Source organism: Apteryx rowi, unplaced genomic scaffold, assembly GCF_003343035.1.
Source record: "Apteryx rowi isolate R43461 unplaced genomic scaffold, aptRow1 scaffold_700, whole genome shotgun sequence".
In the NCBI taxonomy this organism is placed as follows: domain Eukaryota; kingdom Metazoa; phylum Chordata; class Aves; order Apterygiformes; family Apterygidae; genus Apteryx; species Apteryx rowi.
In genome coordinates, this window is record NW_020450984.1 from 1 (window position 1) to 16,870 (window position 16,870).

The 16,870-nt window shown below is 49.1% G+C and overlaps 2 protein-coding genes across 2 annotated transcripts; one reads left to right on the forward strand and one right to left on the reverse strand.

The window, feature by feature from the left end:
* Positions 1-2,681: 2,681 nt before the first annotated feature.
* LOC112976152 (interferon-like) lies at positions 2,682-5,479 on the reverse strand. Its single transcript, XM_026087093.1, has one exon. The coding sequence runs from the start codon at positions 3,724-3,726 to the stop codon at positions 2,989-2,991; it is 738 nt and encodes a 245-aa protein (XP_025942878.1). The 5' UTR covers positions 3,727-5,479; the 3' UTR covers positions 2,682-2,988.
* A 1,847-nt stretch (positions 5,480-7,326) lies between these two features.
* On the forward strand, positions 7,327-14,491 carry LOC112976155 (ubiquitin-associated protein 2-like). Its single transcript, XM_026087102.1, has 7 exons — positions 7,327-7,438; positions 8,874-9,088; positions 9,979-10,078; positions 10,162-10,269; positions 11,783-11,850; positions 12,966-13,157; positions 14,327-14,491. The coding sequence occupies exons 1-7, from the start codon at positions 7,339-7,341 to the stop codon at positions 14,420-14,422; spliced, it is 879 nt and encodes a 292-aa protein (XP_025942887.1). The 5' UTR covers positions 7,327-7,338; the 3' UTR covers positions 14,423-14,491.
* Positions 14,492-16,870: the final 2,379 nt, after the last annotated feature.

Consider the following 16,870-nt stretch of genomic DNA (forward strand, 5'->3'; position numbering starts at 1 on the left):
TTTGAATTTCCCAACTCGCCAACTTTCTTGATGTAATGTTGCCGTATTGGTTGTGTTGCTTTTGCTTTCAGGGTGCCTGTTGTTTTTGTTTTGCTGTTAGTGTCTCGGTGCTCTTCATGCTCTGCAAGTGTTGCCGCGTGCTGTATTTTGGGAGAAGGTTGGGGAGGTGTGCGTTGCGGCCYGGTGCAGAGGGCAGGTTGCATTGGAGGAGGTGTCTCATGGCTTTGTGCAGTTGAGCTGTGAGTATCTGCACAGATGGAGATATCCATAACCTTCCCAATTGCTATTCCGGTGTTATTTCACCTTTATTGTAAAAATAATAATAGATTTTTTTCTTTCTCTTGTTTTTGACTTTCCCATGCTCTGACTTGCACCCTTAACTCTCATGCTGTCCATTTTCATGTCTGAGAAGAGTCTGGCTTAGTCTTCTGTATGTGCTTGCATGAGGTGGCTGAAGAGAGCAGTAAGGTCGCGCCTGCCCTGGCTTGCGGGAGATTTTTGGTTAGAAGGGACATGACGAGGTATCCAGTGTGACCTGGAGCTTGATTGTGCTTCAGAGGGGTCTTGCTATGTACCCGAATGTATTTGGTGCCATGTGTTTCCTTTCCTTGCTTTGCGTCTGCGTGCGATATCCCATTTTGCATTTGTACTTAGCAATTTCCTTGTAGTGCTGGTGAGGTGGTGGAAGAGCATCCCTGTGTTGGCGCTGCCGCTGCGCAGGGAGCACGGTGTCCTTGCCCGCTGCTGTGTTTGACATGTGGGGGGAGGCCAGAGCAGGCTTAACTTTGGGGTTGTCCTGCCCTGGCTTAGTTGCGGGGGGAGGGGGAAAGCAGCTAGGGCAGAGGTTTTTGGGGTGGTGGCACTGGTGTTTGGAGGGCGATGGAGGAGCTGGTGCGTGGGCAGCACTGTTAGCGTAGGACGCTGTCGTTGTGCTGATCTGTGCTTGCTGGGTTGGAGAGGCCCTCATTGCACGCTAGGGCAATGGTGTTTGGGGGATGTTGCTTTTTGCTTGCTGAGGATGTGCTGGGATGAAGAAAGACCGCACTAACGTGATCTGTGCTGCGAGGCAGGTCCGCGGTTGGCCCCGTAGTTGCTGGTGTGTGTGAGCTCCGGCCTGCCCGGGAGAGGCCTGGACAGGCCATGATGATTGTAGCCGTCCAGGAACTGTTGGGTGCTCTGCTACTGTTTTGTCTGGCATTTTGGGGTTTGCTTGGGGGAGTACTGCGTCCAGTTCTGGGCTCCCCAGTACAAGAGGGATGTGGCGCTACTGGAGCAAGTCCAGTGAAGGGCTACAAAGATGATTAGGGGACTGGAGCATCTCTCTTGTGAGGAAAGACTGAGAGAGCTGGGCCTGTTTAGCCTGGAGAAGAGAAGGCTGAGAGGAGATCTTATCAATGTGTACAAGTATCTGAAGGGAGGGTGTCAAGAGGATGGAGCCAGACTCTTTTCAGTGGTGCCCAGCGACAGGACGCGAGGCAATGGGCACAAACTGAAACACAGATGCTTCCATCTGAACATGAGGAAAAACTTCTTCACTGTGAGGGTGACAGAGCACTGGAACAGGTTGCCCAGAGAGGTTGTGGAGTCGTCTCCTCTGGAGATATTCAAAACCCGCCTGGAAGCGATGCTGTGCAACGTGCTCTAGGTGACGCTGCTTGAGCCAGAGGGGTTGGACTAGGTGATCTCCAGAGATCCGTTCCATCCTCAACCATTCTGTGATTCTGTGATTCTGGGGGAATTGGCAGCATCAGGGTGCYGCTCCTTGTCTAAACCACTGCAGGCTTTGATGGGTGCCCTCCTTGCTGTCCCCAAGAGGTTTGTTTGTGATGGAGTGGTTGTTTTAGGGAGTGGTATGTAATTGGGTGTGGGTCTGGCGCCTTGTGTGTGGGAGAGGGTTGGGAAGGGAGCGGGAGTGTGTTGGGAGGTGAGGAGAGCTTGGGGCAGGCTGTGTTGAGGTTGAGAGTTGTGGAGGCCCCAGGGTGGTTCTTGGGAAGGGGCAGCAGTAGTGAAGGAGAGGAGGCCGCTGGCAGCACAGCCTTGAGCTGTGGCCTGTGTTGAGTGGTGTGCCCGAGACACGTGGGTAGGGTGGGCTTGAGGCATGAGAGCCGTGTGCCTCGGCAGGCACAGATTGGTTTGTGTTGTGATCCCTGTTGCGGGGCAGGCGTCGCGTTGACGGTGTGGGTGCAGGCCCCCGTGAGTGTCTGGCTTCAGTGGGAGAGACCTGTGGGCTTGGTGGGACACGGTTGCATGTAGGGCTGAGGGTGAGGTTCCCAGCCATCTCCCTGGCTTGTAATAGTGGGCTGGCAACTGTTTTGCAAGGGGTGCAGTAAGGATCGGGGTCTCGTCTTTGATCTGAACAGCCGTGCCCCTTGGTGTGTTCCCCTGCCTGCCTCTTGAAGGCTCGCCTTTGCTTGGCCTCCCTGCTTGGTGCCCAGGTCTTGCTGTAGGGTTGTGCGCAACGGGTTTTGGGGGCCTGCGCTCATGCCAGCCCAGGCAGGTGGAGCGGGCTGTTGGTCAGGGAGAGCGGCCTGCATAGAGTGGGCTGCAGGAGGGAGGATCACTCCTGCCTGCATTTGTGGGTCTTGCCTTTTCCCACGTAATTTATTCATGATGACCACCTTTTATTTTTACAAAAGGTCTTTATTTCCAAAGAGTGAGTGAGTGAATAAATAAATAAATAAATAAATAAATAAAAATACATAATAAATAGTCATCGGCATGTGAGAGTCTTTGGCAGTTGCCATTGGGACCTTCCTCTCCATTAGAGGAGGTTGCCTTCCAGAAGGAATGTAGAACGCCATGGGTAATAAATACTGCCCCTTTTCGCATAGCTTCCCTGCTGTGCCTTGATCTGAAACATGTCTGTCTATTCCTCTAGCTTCCTTTGCGCAGAAGTTGTGGCCATGGGGAGCGCAGGGTGGTGTGGGTGTGCGGGCTGTGCCGCAGCCTGGCCCCCGCATGGTTGTGGTGCTGCTGGGTTCAGTGCTGTCATGCCTGTTTGCCAGGTGGCATGGGGCCACGTCTGGAAGAGGGCTGAGTGGTGCTGATAAATCCGAGTCCTTGCTGTAGATGCCTCCTGTGGCTTGGTGGCTTCTGGCTTTCACTGGGGACAGTCTTTGGACGAGGATGGGTTTGGAGGGAGGGAGCTGACTGGCTTTCCATTCTCTGGGTAAGCTTGTCGATGTGTTGGAAGCAAGTCTGAACTTCGAGGCGGACGTTGTCCCAGGCACAGGGGCTGTGGTTGTGCGTGCGGAGGAAGTCCTGGATGCGCCGGAAGTACGTGATGATGCTGAGCCAGGGGTTGYGTGGCCCTTGGCTTTTGGAATCCGTGCCGGTGCCAGGGAGGCATCGCTGGAGGTGCTGGATTTGGCTGTGGAGCTGGTTGAGGAGCTGTTGGTGTGCTTGGCTGTCCCAGTGCGCGGGGRTGTTTTCGTTGCTGAGAGTGGYGAAGAGGTGCCGGAGGATGCGGAGGATGGCGTYGGTGGCTTGTCGTGGGGCCTGGATTGCCAGGAGGGTTTTGGGGAAGGGGAAAGGTGCGTCGTGGTCGCAGGGCTGAGGCAGGCTGGGTGCCATGGCGTGGAGGAGCTGGAGGCTGTCCCAGTTGAAGGTGCTCTGTCGGGTGCGAAGGTTGGCGCAGCTGAGGGCGGCGCTGAGAGCGGGCAGGAGGAGCAGGAGCACCGGAGCGCCGTGCCACAGGCAGGGGTGTCGTGTTGCGGGCGCAGCCATGGTGGTGTGTTCAGTTGTCCGGTGGTGCCGTGCAGGAGGCTTGTGAGCCTTGGTCGTCGTTGGCGAGTGCTGTGCTTGAGACTGTGCTGTGTGTCTGGCTTTATGTGGTGCGGCATGTTTCCCTTCATCATCTTTCTAGATTCAGAGAATTTCCCTGTTTCCATTTTCATTTTTGCTTTCTATTTGTTTGGTGTTTCTTTTTCATTGTGGTTTCTGTTGCACTTGAAGTGTATCCATGCAGTGTCCACTCTACAGAGGAGGAAGAGCATTGTCCTTTCCCAGTGCTGTGGTCTGGGTGCTGGAAGAAGACCCTCTTGGGGAAGCCTGGCTTTTGTTGTCTTGTGTTTGGTGTCAGATGTGAAAGTGCCTGAGGCAGAAGCTTTTGGGGCAGCTGTGTTCGGGATTTGTTTAGGCATTTTCCTTTGCTCTGTGTTGTAACCGGTCTTTCCTGTTTTAACGGATTTGCACTCAAATTTTCTCATGGTGTGTGTGTGTATGGTTGAGGGTAGGGATATGGGGTATTGATGAAGCAAATACTACTTTTCCCCCACCTGAGGGGTGGGGGGGAATAGTTGGATTTCTTAGATTCTGTTCTCACACAGATTTGGTTAAACTTTGTCCACTTTGTATAGGAAAAACAAACTAGTGTGTCACTTCCAAATAATATCCACCAGGTCCTGTTCAGATCTCTTCTCCAAATCTGCTTTTGTGATTTTTTTCCTCCGAAGGAGAAGAGAACACTATTTTGTTCTGATAAGATTTTTGGTAGAGAATTTGGCTGTGTTTTGTGAAAAGTGATTCATCCTGGAGGTGATAAGGTGCTGTTGTTAAGGGTGGTTATAAGAGCCCCTGCTGCCAGGGGGATCCCTCCTGCTGAGCCCACCCCGGAGCACCCGCGACCCGGGGGTCTCCCCATCCCAGGCTGACGGATGCGGCTGCTGCTTTCCTGGTTGCAGGTTCAGCCAGGAGTGAGGCTGAATGTATCCCCTGGGGGATGTACATGCAACTCGGACGTGGCCAGCTGCACAGACGGGTGCAGACACAGTGCTGGGCACCATGATCTGCAGCCCAGCTTCTACTGCTGGCGTCGAGACCCTCACTCCATGCGCTCTGGCTCCCGGCAGCCAGACCCGGCACCTGGGGCTTTCTGGTCCCACTCCTGTGGTGGCGCTGGGGACCTCCCTCACCCCTGCTGCTGCCACTGCAGAAATGGGGCTGCCAGCACTGGGGTTTTACTCCAGGTGCTGGCCCCAAACTCTCACTTGGGTCTCTCTGGGTACTGTCCCCTGGACCTGACAGCACCTGGGTGCAGGGTGGGGAGTGAGATTACATGGAAAGATGGATAAGAATGGGTTTCATTTTTTTATTTTTTATTTATTTATATTTATTATTCTTTCATTTTTATTTATTTATTTATTTATTAAAAAAGGCAGGTGGCGGTGACCAGGCACAGGGCTTGGTCAGACAGGCGTGCTGACCGGCAGCTACCTGCATGTGCCCAGCCACTTTTATACCCCCTCCTCTCTATTACCTCCTCCTTGTTCTTCTCCCATATTCTTCTCCCAAATATCCCTTATTAAGTTTTGCATAATCCCACAGGCCCCCATGAACAACCCCAAATCCTCATATCTGTTGTCTTAACAAAGTCCAGCTCTCCAATGCTATGCCTGTACTTCTCCTAATGGCCTGTTAGAAGGCTGAGAGGAGATCTTATCAACGTGTACAAGTATCTGAAGGGAGGGTGTCGAGAGGATGGGACCAGACTCTTTTCAGTGGTGCCCAGCGACAGGACGCGAGGCAACRGGCACAAACTGAAACACAGAYRMTTCCATCTGAACATGAGGAAAAACTTYTTCACTGTGAGGGTGACAGAGCMCTGGAASAGGTTGCCCAGAGAGGTTGTGGAGTCTCCTTCTCTGGAGMTATTCAAAACSCRCCTGGATGCRATCCTGTGCAATGTGCTCTAGGTGACCCTGCTTGAGCAGGGCGGTTGGACTAGATGATCTCCAGAGGTCCCTTCCAACCTCAGCGATTCTGTGATTCTGTGATTCTGTAATCAGTGACCAGAGACTTCTACTCCTTGTCACTGTTTCTGTTATCCCTTGTCAGTCAGGTCTGTGCCTCTGTGTGTTTTGTTAAACACTTCCCTGTTGATTTATAATCCCTTTTGCACTGAAAGGTCTTGATCAGATAACCTGAAGGAAGCAGATGCTCTCATGTTCCCCATAGCTGTACAGCCATATCATGGAATTGCCAGGTGAGGTAGATGGGAAGGAAAGGATGATGGAAAGTGACCCTGTGTCAGGTTACAGAAAATGTCTGCAATACTAAGTCTGTGCCAGATTATTTCCTGTTTGGTAATGGAGGATTATGTGTAGGAAACAAGGCAGTGATATGTAAAAATACCAGTGAGGTGGAAGGTGCTGTTAACTCAGAGAGAAAAAGCATTTGAAGTGTCAGGGAATTTGCAGAGATACGTGTGAAGAACAATATTTTTCCAGCATTGGAAAATGTGTGGAAATGGGTATATTAGTTGTTAAAGCATTAACTCTTGATGGATTAGAAATGGTGAGGGGTCAGTGATGAACGTTAGGAGGAAAACAGCTTGGGAGAGTACCAGCTCCACATGTGGGCTGTTTTTTTGGTGAAGGCGAGAGCTTTTCCATACACTCAGAGAGGGAAGCACAAACTTTTTTTTTCTTTTTTTTTCTGTTTTTTTTCTTTCCCCCTCCAGATTGAAGATGAAATGTTGGCTTGTTTTTGCTGCCATGTCCTGTCATCTTAGAGTGTAGGCTTTCTAGGGCAAGGACTGTCTTATATTTCCATAGAATACCTAGAACAGTGATCTAAGGGCTCCTGTAACATAGTATAAACAAATTTTCAATCATCAGCTGGTAACTCTTTTCTGTAGTTTCCTTTAAGTTCATACTGTTTCTCTAGCTCATATTTTTACTTTTTGAAAAGAGAGCATGTTACAAGACTAAACCCTTTAGGCTAATCTACATTTCATTTATGGTTCTGGTCTGAACTCAAGTCTTCGGCCCAGTGAACCTGATGATCTGCTGCTGTTCTAGGCACAGTCTCACTGGAAGATGACAACTCAAAGCTGAGGGTTGGAAAGGAAAAACAAAAAACTTTTAGTTGTTGCCTTTGAGCTGAGGTAGATGCTTGGCCAGGAGCGTGTCTCCTCTATGCATTCTAGCTGAAGCCACTCTGGCTTTTCGGCTGTGAAGAGGAAGGAGTATTCACAGCCATGGAGACCATGAGGTGTTGAGAAGCTGCTCAGTTGACAGTGGCCACCTCTTGGTCTGAGCTTGTGTGCAAAAGAGGATTTGTTCCTGCTCGTCAGGCTCTAAACATCCTTTCCCCTAGATGCATCAGCAGATTAAGCTTGGTCCTGGGTCATAAATTTACTATTAAATGATGACATATTTGTAGTTGATGTTTAAAGTGTCCCTAAGGTAGGGTTTTTTTGAAGTTGGGGATCCAGCTCTGCCCTAAGCTATAAGGTCAGCTTCTGCCCAAGCCTCCTTTATTTCTTGCTTTTTAAATTTTTTATGCATATAACTCATAAGAACTGTCTGACTCTGTTATGATTTTGACTATTAATAAATGATGTTGTCTCTCTCTAAGGATTACTATGGAATTACATTCCCTGCTCCTGCAACCTTAACAGGCAGAGATGGGAGCCTTGCTAACAACCCGTACTCAGGTGAGTGCCATTTTTAGAAGAGGGTGATAACTTAGATGTAGGTCATCATGCCGCTGCTGAAAGAGCAATCATTTTTCTCTTCTACGAGCAGTTTAACCCACCGACCCAAACTAGTCAAACAAAACTGAACATCTGTCTTTCAACACTGACATTGATTTTTCTCTATGGTTTTGGTCAGTAATTTGTACGTGACTCCTTCTGGGATAAAGTTGGATAATCTTTGAGAAGAAGTGCAAAATTATTAAAAATGTAAATGACAGTATCATCTAGTGCCTATGTACAGATTATTCCATAGCTTGCTTTTTTTTAAAGAAATTTAACTAGCTTTCTAGCTTTCTTTCCTTTTTTGTCCCTAGAATAGACCCTTTCAGACCTTCAGCAGCAGCTCCCCTTACTTTGTTGTTGCTGTTTTAGCACTTCTATATTTCCATCAGGAGCTGAGTCTAGCAGGTTCTCCCCACTCTCTCCCCGAGTCTCATGGACTAAATTTCCAAAGGCATGTGTGGTCTAAGAACCCCTTCCTCATCTCAGCCCATGTTCTTCAATTATCAACTTGCACAGATGACATTAATTCCATCCAGGATTTTCAGCTTGTGTTTTTCTCCTGCTGATATCTGATTACAACTTAAAATTGTAGCCATAGGTGGTTTTGTTCCTATAATGCAGTATTAAAATTTGTCATACTTATTGGCAGCTAACAAAAGGAATACTGGGTAGAAATGAGACAGATGTGATACATGTCACCTCCCTAAAAAGAGTGAATATGCTACTTTGTAGGCTGCCAAAAAAAGCAAGTGTGTTGGAGTTTTCTGCTTGGTTACTCACCTCTCTTAGGAGGCTGCTTTTGGGTTAATAACCAAATTTCCCTTCCTACTTCTTCAATAAGGTGGCCCACGATGCAAGCCTTGCTTTCCTGGCCTCCAGCTACTGTCTCCAGACCTTTGGTGGTGTGAGGAATCGGACATCTAATTACTCATGCTTGACAAATAAACAGACATTGACAAAAATATGCCCGTCGTTGCCTGTAAATCCTAACTTGCTCTCGGCCCATGAAGCTTAACTAATCGGGTTAACCTTTAGGAGAGCCATGCTTTAACCCAGCAACCATTTGCTCTTTGGCTATTTATCATGCTTATGCTTTTAGCATGTTTTATTGCAATGGTCTAACAGTGATGAATCTTCTCAGACTGTGAGAGAGAGGTAAGTATTGTTACCTCCACTTTATCAATGGATTAACCATGCCACAGAGTTCTCTGCCAAGAACAAGCAATGTCCCTTGTGGCTGTCAGGAATAGAGACCAGGAGAGCTCTTCCCATGAAAATCTATAGCCTTTCAAGTATAGGACACAATCTATTTTGTAGTTGTTTACTTGTATTCAGAGGATCCTCTTGGAGTGGCTTTTATAGCTTTTCTAATCAGTTATTTCTTTTGCAGGTGATGTAACAAAGTTTGGTCGTGGGGATTCTGCCTCCCCTGCTCCTGCTACCACGCTAGCCCAGCCACAGCAGAACCAGACGCAGACCCACCATACGACTCAGCAGCCCTTCCTCAACCCTACCCTGCCCCCAGGGTACAGCTATACTGGGTTACCTTATTATGCTGGTGTGCCAGGCGTACCCAGTGCATTCCAGTATGGGCCAACCATGTTTGTAAGTATGACAGCCGAAACCATAATCCTCTCTTCATGCCTCTCTGGTTTTGCTCTGTCCAGCCCTGACCACCTAAATCTTCCCCATTCTGCAAGGGATTTCCARTGAAGCTGTTGTGCAAGCCTGAGAAAGAGTCACAGTCCCTTCCCCAAGAAAAGAGGAAATCTAAAAGGCTAGAATTCATGGACTCCTACACAGGCTACTATATATAATAGACAGCTACAGCTCATTGACTCATATAGTGTTCCTGAAACCCCGTAGCAGCCTTTGGAGGGTCAAAGAGAGACCCAAAGCTGAGTCAGTTTGCTGAGAGCGCCTAGTAAATCCTTTGGAGGAAGGAGGAGACCCCTCTAAGCCATAGAGCAGCACTGGGAAATCCTTTGGAGGAAGAAGGTTATTTGGAAAGAGGTGATGCTCAAGGCAGAAGGGTAGATGAGTCTATTTTAGGGCCTTGTAGGATTGTGTTTTGTGAAACTGCCTCAGGCAGGACCTTCCAGGTTGCTGTTTTGTTTGATTCTGGATGGTGAGCACTGTGGATAATCCTTTTTTGGTTTGTGGGTAAGAACTTGCTGCTTACTGTTGATTTTATACATGTATAAAAGAAATGCACAACCTGTTCTGAGACGTGGTTGTGATCAAAGCGAAGGCCGTGTGGTGCAGAACAGGGGCGGCTCTAGCAAGAAAGCCTGAGGCTTGCACAAAGCCGCTACAGGAAGTTACGGCTGGAAGGGAGAATGCCACCTCCTATGTGCAGCATGGTCTATCCCAGAGCTGCTCCAATTTTTACATTTCCCATGTGAGGTGCCTTCCCCACTAGATGGCAGAGGGAGCTTGCTTTTCGTGTGCTATTTCCCAGTTAAGAATGCCTTTTGTTCCCCTCCTTTGTCCAGGTACCTCCAGCATCCGCTAAGCAGCATGGAGTCAATCTGAACACTGCTTCGACTCCTTTCCAGCAAGCGAGTGGCTATGGACAGCATGGTTATGGAGCAGGTATGCTTCTCTCCGTGCTGTTCACTTGAGCACCCACAGAGCTGCTTGCACACTGTAACACGTTGTCTTGTACACACCGGCAGGCTATGATGACTTAACGCAGGGAACGGCAGCTGGAGATTACAGCAAAGGAGGCTACAGTGGGTCATCTCAAGCACAAAACAAATCTGCTGGCACTGGACCTGGGAAAGGTAACACATGAGACTTGAGGGTATTCTGAGTGGGATTAAGTAGGGCAAACTCCCAGTATTGCCAGTGCTGTGCAGTCAACACAGCAGCCAGCTCTAAACAGGGTCAAAATCCAAGCTGTTTCTCCATCTCCCGTATACAAAATGCTTTTTTAATGTCCRAAATGTTCCTTCTAAACCTAATGGCTGAACTTTGCATAAGGATTTGTGTGGCTGACATGCAGCTTTGTTCACAGTTACACATGGGAGAAATGGTGAACTGTTTCCTCTGCCAAAGTTTGGGTTTGGTGAATAACAGTGGTCCTGCAGCAGTGCCATGTCACTGAACCCTGAGCAGTTGGATACTGCTACTGAAATGGTCCTCTGCCAAATGATGACTGGATTTTGGGTTCGTTATTGGGCACTTGAGTTAGCTGTGTCTTAGGAGTGAGCAGGGCAGTTCACACATCTCTAAGCTGTTGTTTCAGCTGCTGTCTGTACACTCCATAACTCATTGCATTGTTTCATGCCTGGAAGTGTTTTCTTTGTAACTGTAAAGGCTAAAGAGTTTATACAGCTTATATGAAAGCTTTATTCTGCACATGCTGGTTAGACCTGAGAAATGTATAGTGAACTGCTTAGCACTAACTAGTTCATCCCTGGGCTTAAGCAAATACCAAGCATTTGCTGTGCATTTGAAACACCAGCTGCACTGGACAGTACTTAAGTCTTCAACCAAGAGCTGCTCAAACTGTGGCCTGCAAAGAGGAGCATTTTTCTAGGAAAGGTACAATTTAGAGCAGTACAGACCCACCAAATCCAGTCCTCTGATTCATTAGCCAAAGGAACTACTGCTTTTATTCTGATCTAAGTGAAATGATTAGAGCTAGTCTTTATAAGACCAGGAGTGAGTGACCAGCTTGAGAGTTGCCTTGCTGGTAAGTGATTGTTTCTGAGCGTATTGTGGCACCAGCTAATCCAGGTGGAAGCCAGCCTGAATCTGAGGTATAATTTAATCCTCTAGGGGTGGAGGAGCATTGCAGACCTCACCCTTCTGCATGACGTGAAAGTACAACAGCACAAATGTGTGGCAGATGCTGAGTCTCATTGCTCAATGCGCTACTGGAAAGGTCTTGAATGCTGTAATAGAGCCAAATGTGTTTCTAATCCTAGGGGAAAGCTGGCTTTTCTTGAGCTGAATGAGTGTTCTGTGCAGCCAGCTGCTGCCCAGTGAAGTGCATTTGAATCCAAGCTGTAATCTGTGTGTAGTGGACATGGATGATTTATCCTAGTGGGCTGGTTCCTGCTTTGCACTGGAGTGAGGAATTGAGCCATTTTCTCTGTTCCTGTGTGGGGTGCTGTAGGTCTGAGAGCACGGAAAACCCAGCAGTTGCAGCCCAGTAGAACATGTGGTGCAGTGGCCAAGGATGAAGGTGCATCCACCGAGGCCTCCGGAGGTGCCAAGAGCAAAGCAAGCACAGGGTTCGAGTTGGGTGGCGTTTGGCTTTCTCATTGTCAGTGGCTTTTTGTTTTCCAGGTGTTTCTGTGACCTCAAGTAACACAGGTGTGCCTGATATCAGTGGCTCAGTCTATAACAAGACTCAGGTGAGGAACGCTGGACCCTCCTCCCCCCAGCCTGAGGCCAGGCCGATGGCTCCCTGCTCACTGGCAACTCAGCAAAACTTCCCCTGTGGCAGATAGGGGCAATTCCCAGGCCTGTTCATCCTGCGGGCAGCAGACTTTGGCATTTTTTACACTTGCTCCATTTGGTTTTAGGGAGAAGTCTCACCCTCCATCCCACCACTCTTTCCACATCAACTCATGATGGAAGCTGCTAGCGTGGACACAGAGCTTTCTGTGCTATCGTCCCATGTGTGCTGTGTCCTGGGTGCAAATCAAATGTGATGGCAGCAGCAGAATAGCCCCCAGAGCAGCTGAGTTAAGAGGCCATTTGCTTTTCTCCAGAAAGACCAAGTAATAATGCCCACCACCGATACCTGTGGGTCTATACGATGGGTACCAAAACGAGCCTGCTCTGCCTGTGGCAGTCTTGTGGTTACTGGCCGTGCGTGTAGCTTCCCGGAGAAGGCAGAGAGCGCTTTGACAAGCTGTGGTGTGCAGTGGGGTTACATCCGACTGCTGTTTTCCTCCACTTTGGAGGACAGATTCTTTGCACCCTTTGTAGTGGGAATCGAGCCCCGTGTGGTATCTGGCTGTGATCCATGCCTGTGGGTAGGATACCACCTCTCAGATACACTGCTTAGCACCAGGTGTGAAGCTTTGGTCAGCGGGAACAAAGTTCTTGCTGGAAATTTTTCTTGTGTTCTTGTTGGGCAGCCAGGACTAGGTCAAGTAATTCCAGCCTGAGCCCCCACAATGTGCGAAGGACTGATTTCAGGCGACTGTATCCTCCCATGTCCCACTAAGTAAAAAGAGGTCAGGGAAAAAAGGAACACAGTAGCCATGGAAATGAAATAAAAGAATTAAAAAAAAAAAAGAAAAAAAAAAAAGGTTGCAGGCATTAGAGCAGCAAAAAGGGTGAGAACAGGATCTGAAACTGATCTGCTAAAGTGCTCGCAGGTATTCGATCCGACTTGGCTTGCTCACAGGGTTGATGAAAGGTTCAAGTGATCTGTGTTCAGGCCACTCTTGTTCTTGTTTGGTCACCGTGGGGCTGCTAACACAAGTCTCTAATGACCTCCCCATTGCCTCCCGTGCAGACGTTTGACAAGCAGGGATTCCACGCTGGCACACCGCCTCCTTTCAGCCTGCCATCTGCTCTCGGATCTACTGGGCCCCTGAACCCTGGTGCTGCCCCAGGTTATGCTCCAGCCCCTTTTCTCCATATCCTGCCTGCACATCAGCAGCCTCATTCCCAGATGCTGCATCACCATCTTCAGCAAGATGGGCAGGTGAGTCGGCGCCTTCCGCCCTTACAAAGTGCCTGAATGCAGATTGCTCCTACCCACCTCCAAGTCTGCTTTTTTTGGCTTTGCTCGTTGGGAAAGTGCCTCGATAATGATTGCAGACTACATGCCGTGCACCAGCTTGGGGGTATGTGGGAGGGGTGAGCCCTGCTGTGAGGAGGCTGTTCTGGCTTGGGGCACAGAATGGAGACAGGCGGTGAGGTGTGAAGCTGAGGAGGCCACTGCCATTCCCTGGCCAGGGCAGGGAGAACAGGGATTCGAACACTTGCACTGTATTCTGGAAAAAAACAAATGACCCCGTGCAAATTGCATGTCAGCTCCTATTTCTGATTTGGTTTCACTAACCATTGCATTTCCCTTCCTCTCTATAAATGCTCCCTGAAAAACATAGCGTTCTGCTTTAGAGTCCAGAAATAGGAAATGACTTTCTCTCTCTGAACGTTTGACATCTTTGGCTGGCATGTCGTCTTCATTCACCTTGAGAAAGCTCTTTGCCAGTCCCCAGCCCTACTGTTCTCCTTCCTTGTGTTCCTGTGCCTCTGACAGCATTTTACAGTACAGGCTGTTACACAGAGAAACTGTCTTCTGAAAGAGAGGGATTTTTTTTTTTTTTCTCTGAAAACAGCGTGGTTACCACCCAAGCCTCTGTCATCTCCACAGCATTACCACTCTGGAGGTCGGCTATCTCCCTCCGCAGTAAAGGTCCATCTAGGAATTTCTAGCCCAGAGCAGGGGCTCCGCGGTGGTTGTAGGCTCCTGTGGGCCCTTTCTCGCAGTGGGCAGCCCCTCTCACTAGCCCTTGCACCTTCTTCCCTGTGCTGGGGGATGGCTGCCTCCTTTTCCAYGACTGACTGGTGCTGCCTGACGTGTCCCAGACAGTGGGGACGGGATGATGCTTCTCTGTTGTCCCGTGTGGTGTCTTTGTGGCCGTTTGTCTTGGACTGTGAGACCTGGAGTTGTTGAGGAAAAGCAGAAATCGCCCCATGGAGCTTAGGTGTTTTTGAAGGTGTCAGGGCTGCTTCAGAGTCCCTGGTGGAGGCAGATCTTCTGCTGGTGATGCACTGAATGCAGCGTGTTCCTGGGAGCGCTGATATTACGGGTCCTGTGACGTGGTGGCAGCTGATATGAATGTTTATGTCCTTTTTAATTTCTAGGGTGGATCTGGCCAGCGCAATCAACCCAGCACCATGCAGCAAAAGTCTCAGGCTACCAAAACCGCCTATGGCACTTCTCCATACTGGACAAACTAAATCCGAAACCGGGGAGGGGGGAGAGAATGAAAGGAGAGGAGGAGGAGGAGGAAAAAAAAAAAAAAAAAAGGAAAGAAAAGCCGAAGCCCATTCCTGGAACTATTAGGAGAAGAAGTAACTGCTCAGCCAAACGTCTGTGCGGGGAGAACTGCAGCCAGCCAGCCATCCTCTGTGTGACTCGCCCGCTTCCTCTTTGAGTTGCTGTTGTATGTAATATATTTATGTATGTATTTGTAAATGTAATAGAGCCTAAATGTGGTTTTCTGCATCTTGCAGCCTGTTTTATTTTCTTTGTAGGGAAACTAATTATTCATTTCCCATCTGCACCAGGGCATCTTTCCTTGTTTTTTAAGCTCTATGGGCTTTATAACTCTGTCAAAGACAAACTGCGCCATTTTTATTGGAGCTGGAGCCCATTTATTTAATGCAGTTCTAAATTCAGGCAAATAAGAAGGCCTGGCCCCCCCAAAAAAGAAGAATCAAGATGTGTCCTGTTGGTTTGATTTCTGCCTCCATCCCCTAATATAGCTATTACTCTAAAAAAAAGAAAAAAAGAAAAAAAAAAGTGTTTTGTGGGCCTTCCCCTTTCTTTTGTCTCCCCCCTCCCTCCTGCTGTGGAAGATGAATTCTCATGGGCAGTTTGGTCACTGTGGCCCTGAGCTGCAGCCTCACCTTTTTATTTTTCAATTTTTAAATAAAAAGACAGGGTTTTTTTGTTTGTTTGTTTCTCTAGCAAGAGACTTTGGATGGCTCAGTGTGTCCTGGAACCTCCTTTGCATCATTAGAGGCAAAAACTATGTAGCGGTTTCTTAAATAAAAGTATAAGCTGTGTCTTGTACCTCTTTTTGCCCTGAGCCACCCTGCCCAGGATAGCCAGCGCTACTGGATGGAAACTTCACCTGTCCCTCCCCACTTTTTTTAAAACAAAGACTATGGAGGCATCTCCTGGTCCTTCTTGTCCTGCACCAGTGCGGTGAATGTTTTAGGAGTTTCATTTCTTTTTAGCCCTTACTCCACCTAATAAAGATCTGAGCGTATCACTGGTGTTTGTCTGCATTTTCAAAGGCTCCAGGAGCAGTTTTGCTTTTACAGCCTGTCCCGTTCCTGCTCCTGGCATGAAAGCAGTAAAGCTCTGCCGCTCCCTCCGGGGAGGGTAAAATCAGTAGTTGGGCCTTCAAGGGACAGGGAATAAAGTGACAAAGGTGAGTGCGCTTCGGTGCTGAGACTTGGTGCCCCTGCGCTGGGTGGCGTTCAGCACATCCCCCAGCACAGCTGTGTGCGGAGGGGATGGGTCCTGCCATGCTGGGCTGGGCTGGGAGGGTCAACCTGACTCCTGCTGTGAGCAGCAGGTATCTGCCTAACATTGCCTCTGTCACTGCAGTGTGTCCTAGCCCCTGCAAGAGCAGCCAGGACAGTYGAGGAGGGAGCACACCAGCAGCACAAACCACCCTTGCCTTGTTGCTGAGGCAGAGCTGCTGCCAAGTGCGAGCACCAAGAGGAAGGTCAGTAGTGAGGACACAGGCAAACCTGAATTTGGCCAAGCAGAGCACAGGTGAGGAGCTGCTTGGAGCAGAGCCCAGCACTGACCCTGCTGGCAGGCCCAGAGCAGCTGGGGAAGCCTCCTTCAGCACTGACCTTATGATGCTGTCCTTGCCTAGCAGCTCTGGTCCCACGGGGCTTACAGCAATGACACCTAGTTTACACTCGGAGCTGCTGTCCTACAGGAGGAGCTTTCGTAACTGCCCCTGTTGAAGTGGTATGCTTTGACTTCCCGGATGCAGGGCTTTCTCATGGGCCCCAGCTGCAAAACCTGCCCTGAGCATTAGCTGTGAAAGGGCATTGCTTGAAACACCACATAACTACAGGACTTCCAAGCCTGAAATCARCTGCTCCAGGTGGAAGACATGGGCAGTGCTGAACGCTGTAGCATCCTCTTCCACAACACCCACCAAAGCAAGTGCAACTCACGGACTGCTGTGGGCTGCACCTCGTGTTCCCAAATGCACTGGGGCTGCCCTGACAGCTACCTCCAGGCAGCAGCACCTTTTATTCAAGCAGAAAGTGACTGCTCACCACCACTGCATGTCAGGTAACACAAGGTCTTGGAGCCAAGCATGCAGTGTTATGGAGCACCCCTCCACCCTGCTCTGGTCCCTTCCACTACAGGCCAGACTCAACAGGATGTTTTCCATTTTCCATTCTCCTTACCCTGTCTGCTACAGCAGGTTTCTTTTGCAGCAGTTTCCTCTCTGTGCCTGCTGTTCCTGGAAGCACTGAGCATGTTTTCATGTTAGAGCCGATGCTTCAGAGCAGCACTCAGCAACATAAAAAAAGGGATGAATGCTTGCACAGACAGTGCTAACCAGAAAGTGGACTAGTTTGTGCAGTTTATCCTGTCTTTACCCCTACACTTCATGCTGGATGAAGAAAAAAAAAAAACAAACAAAC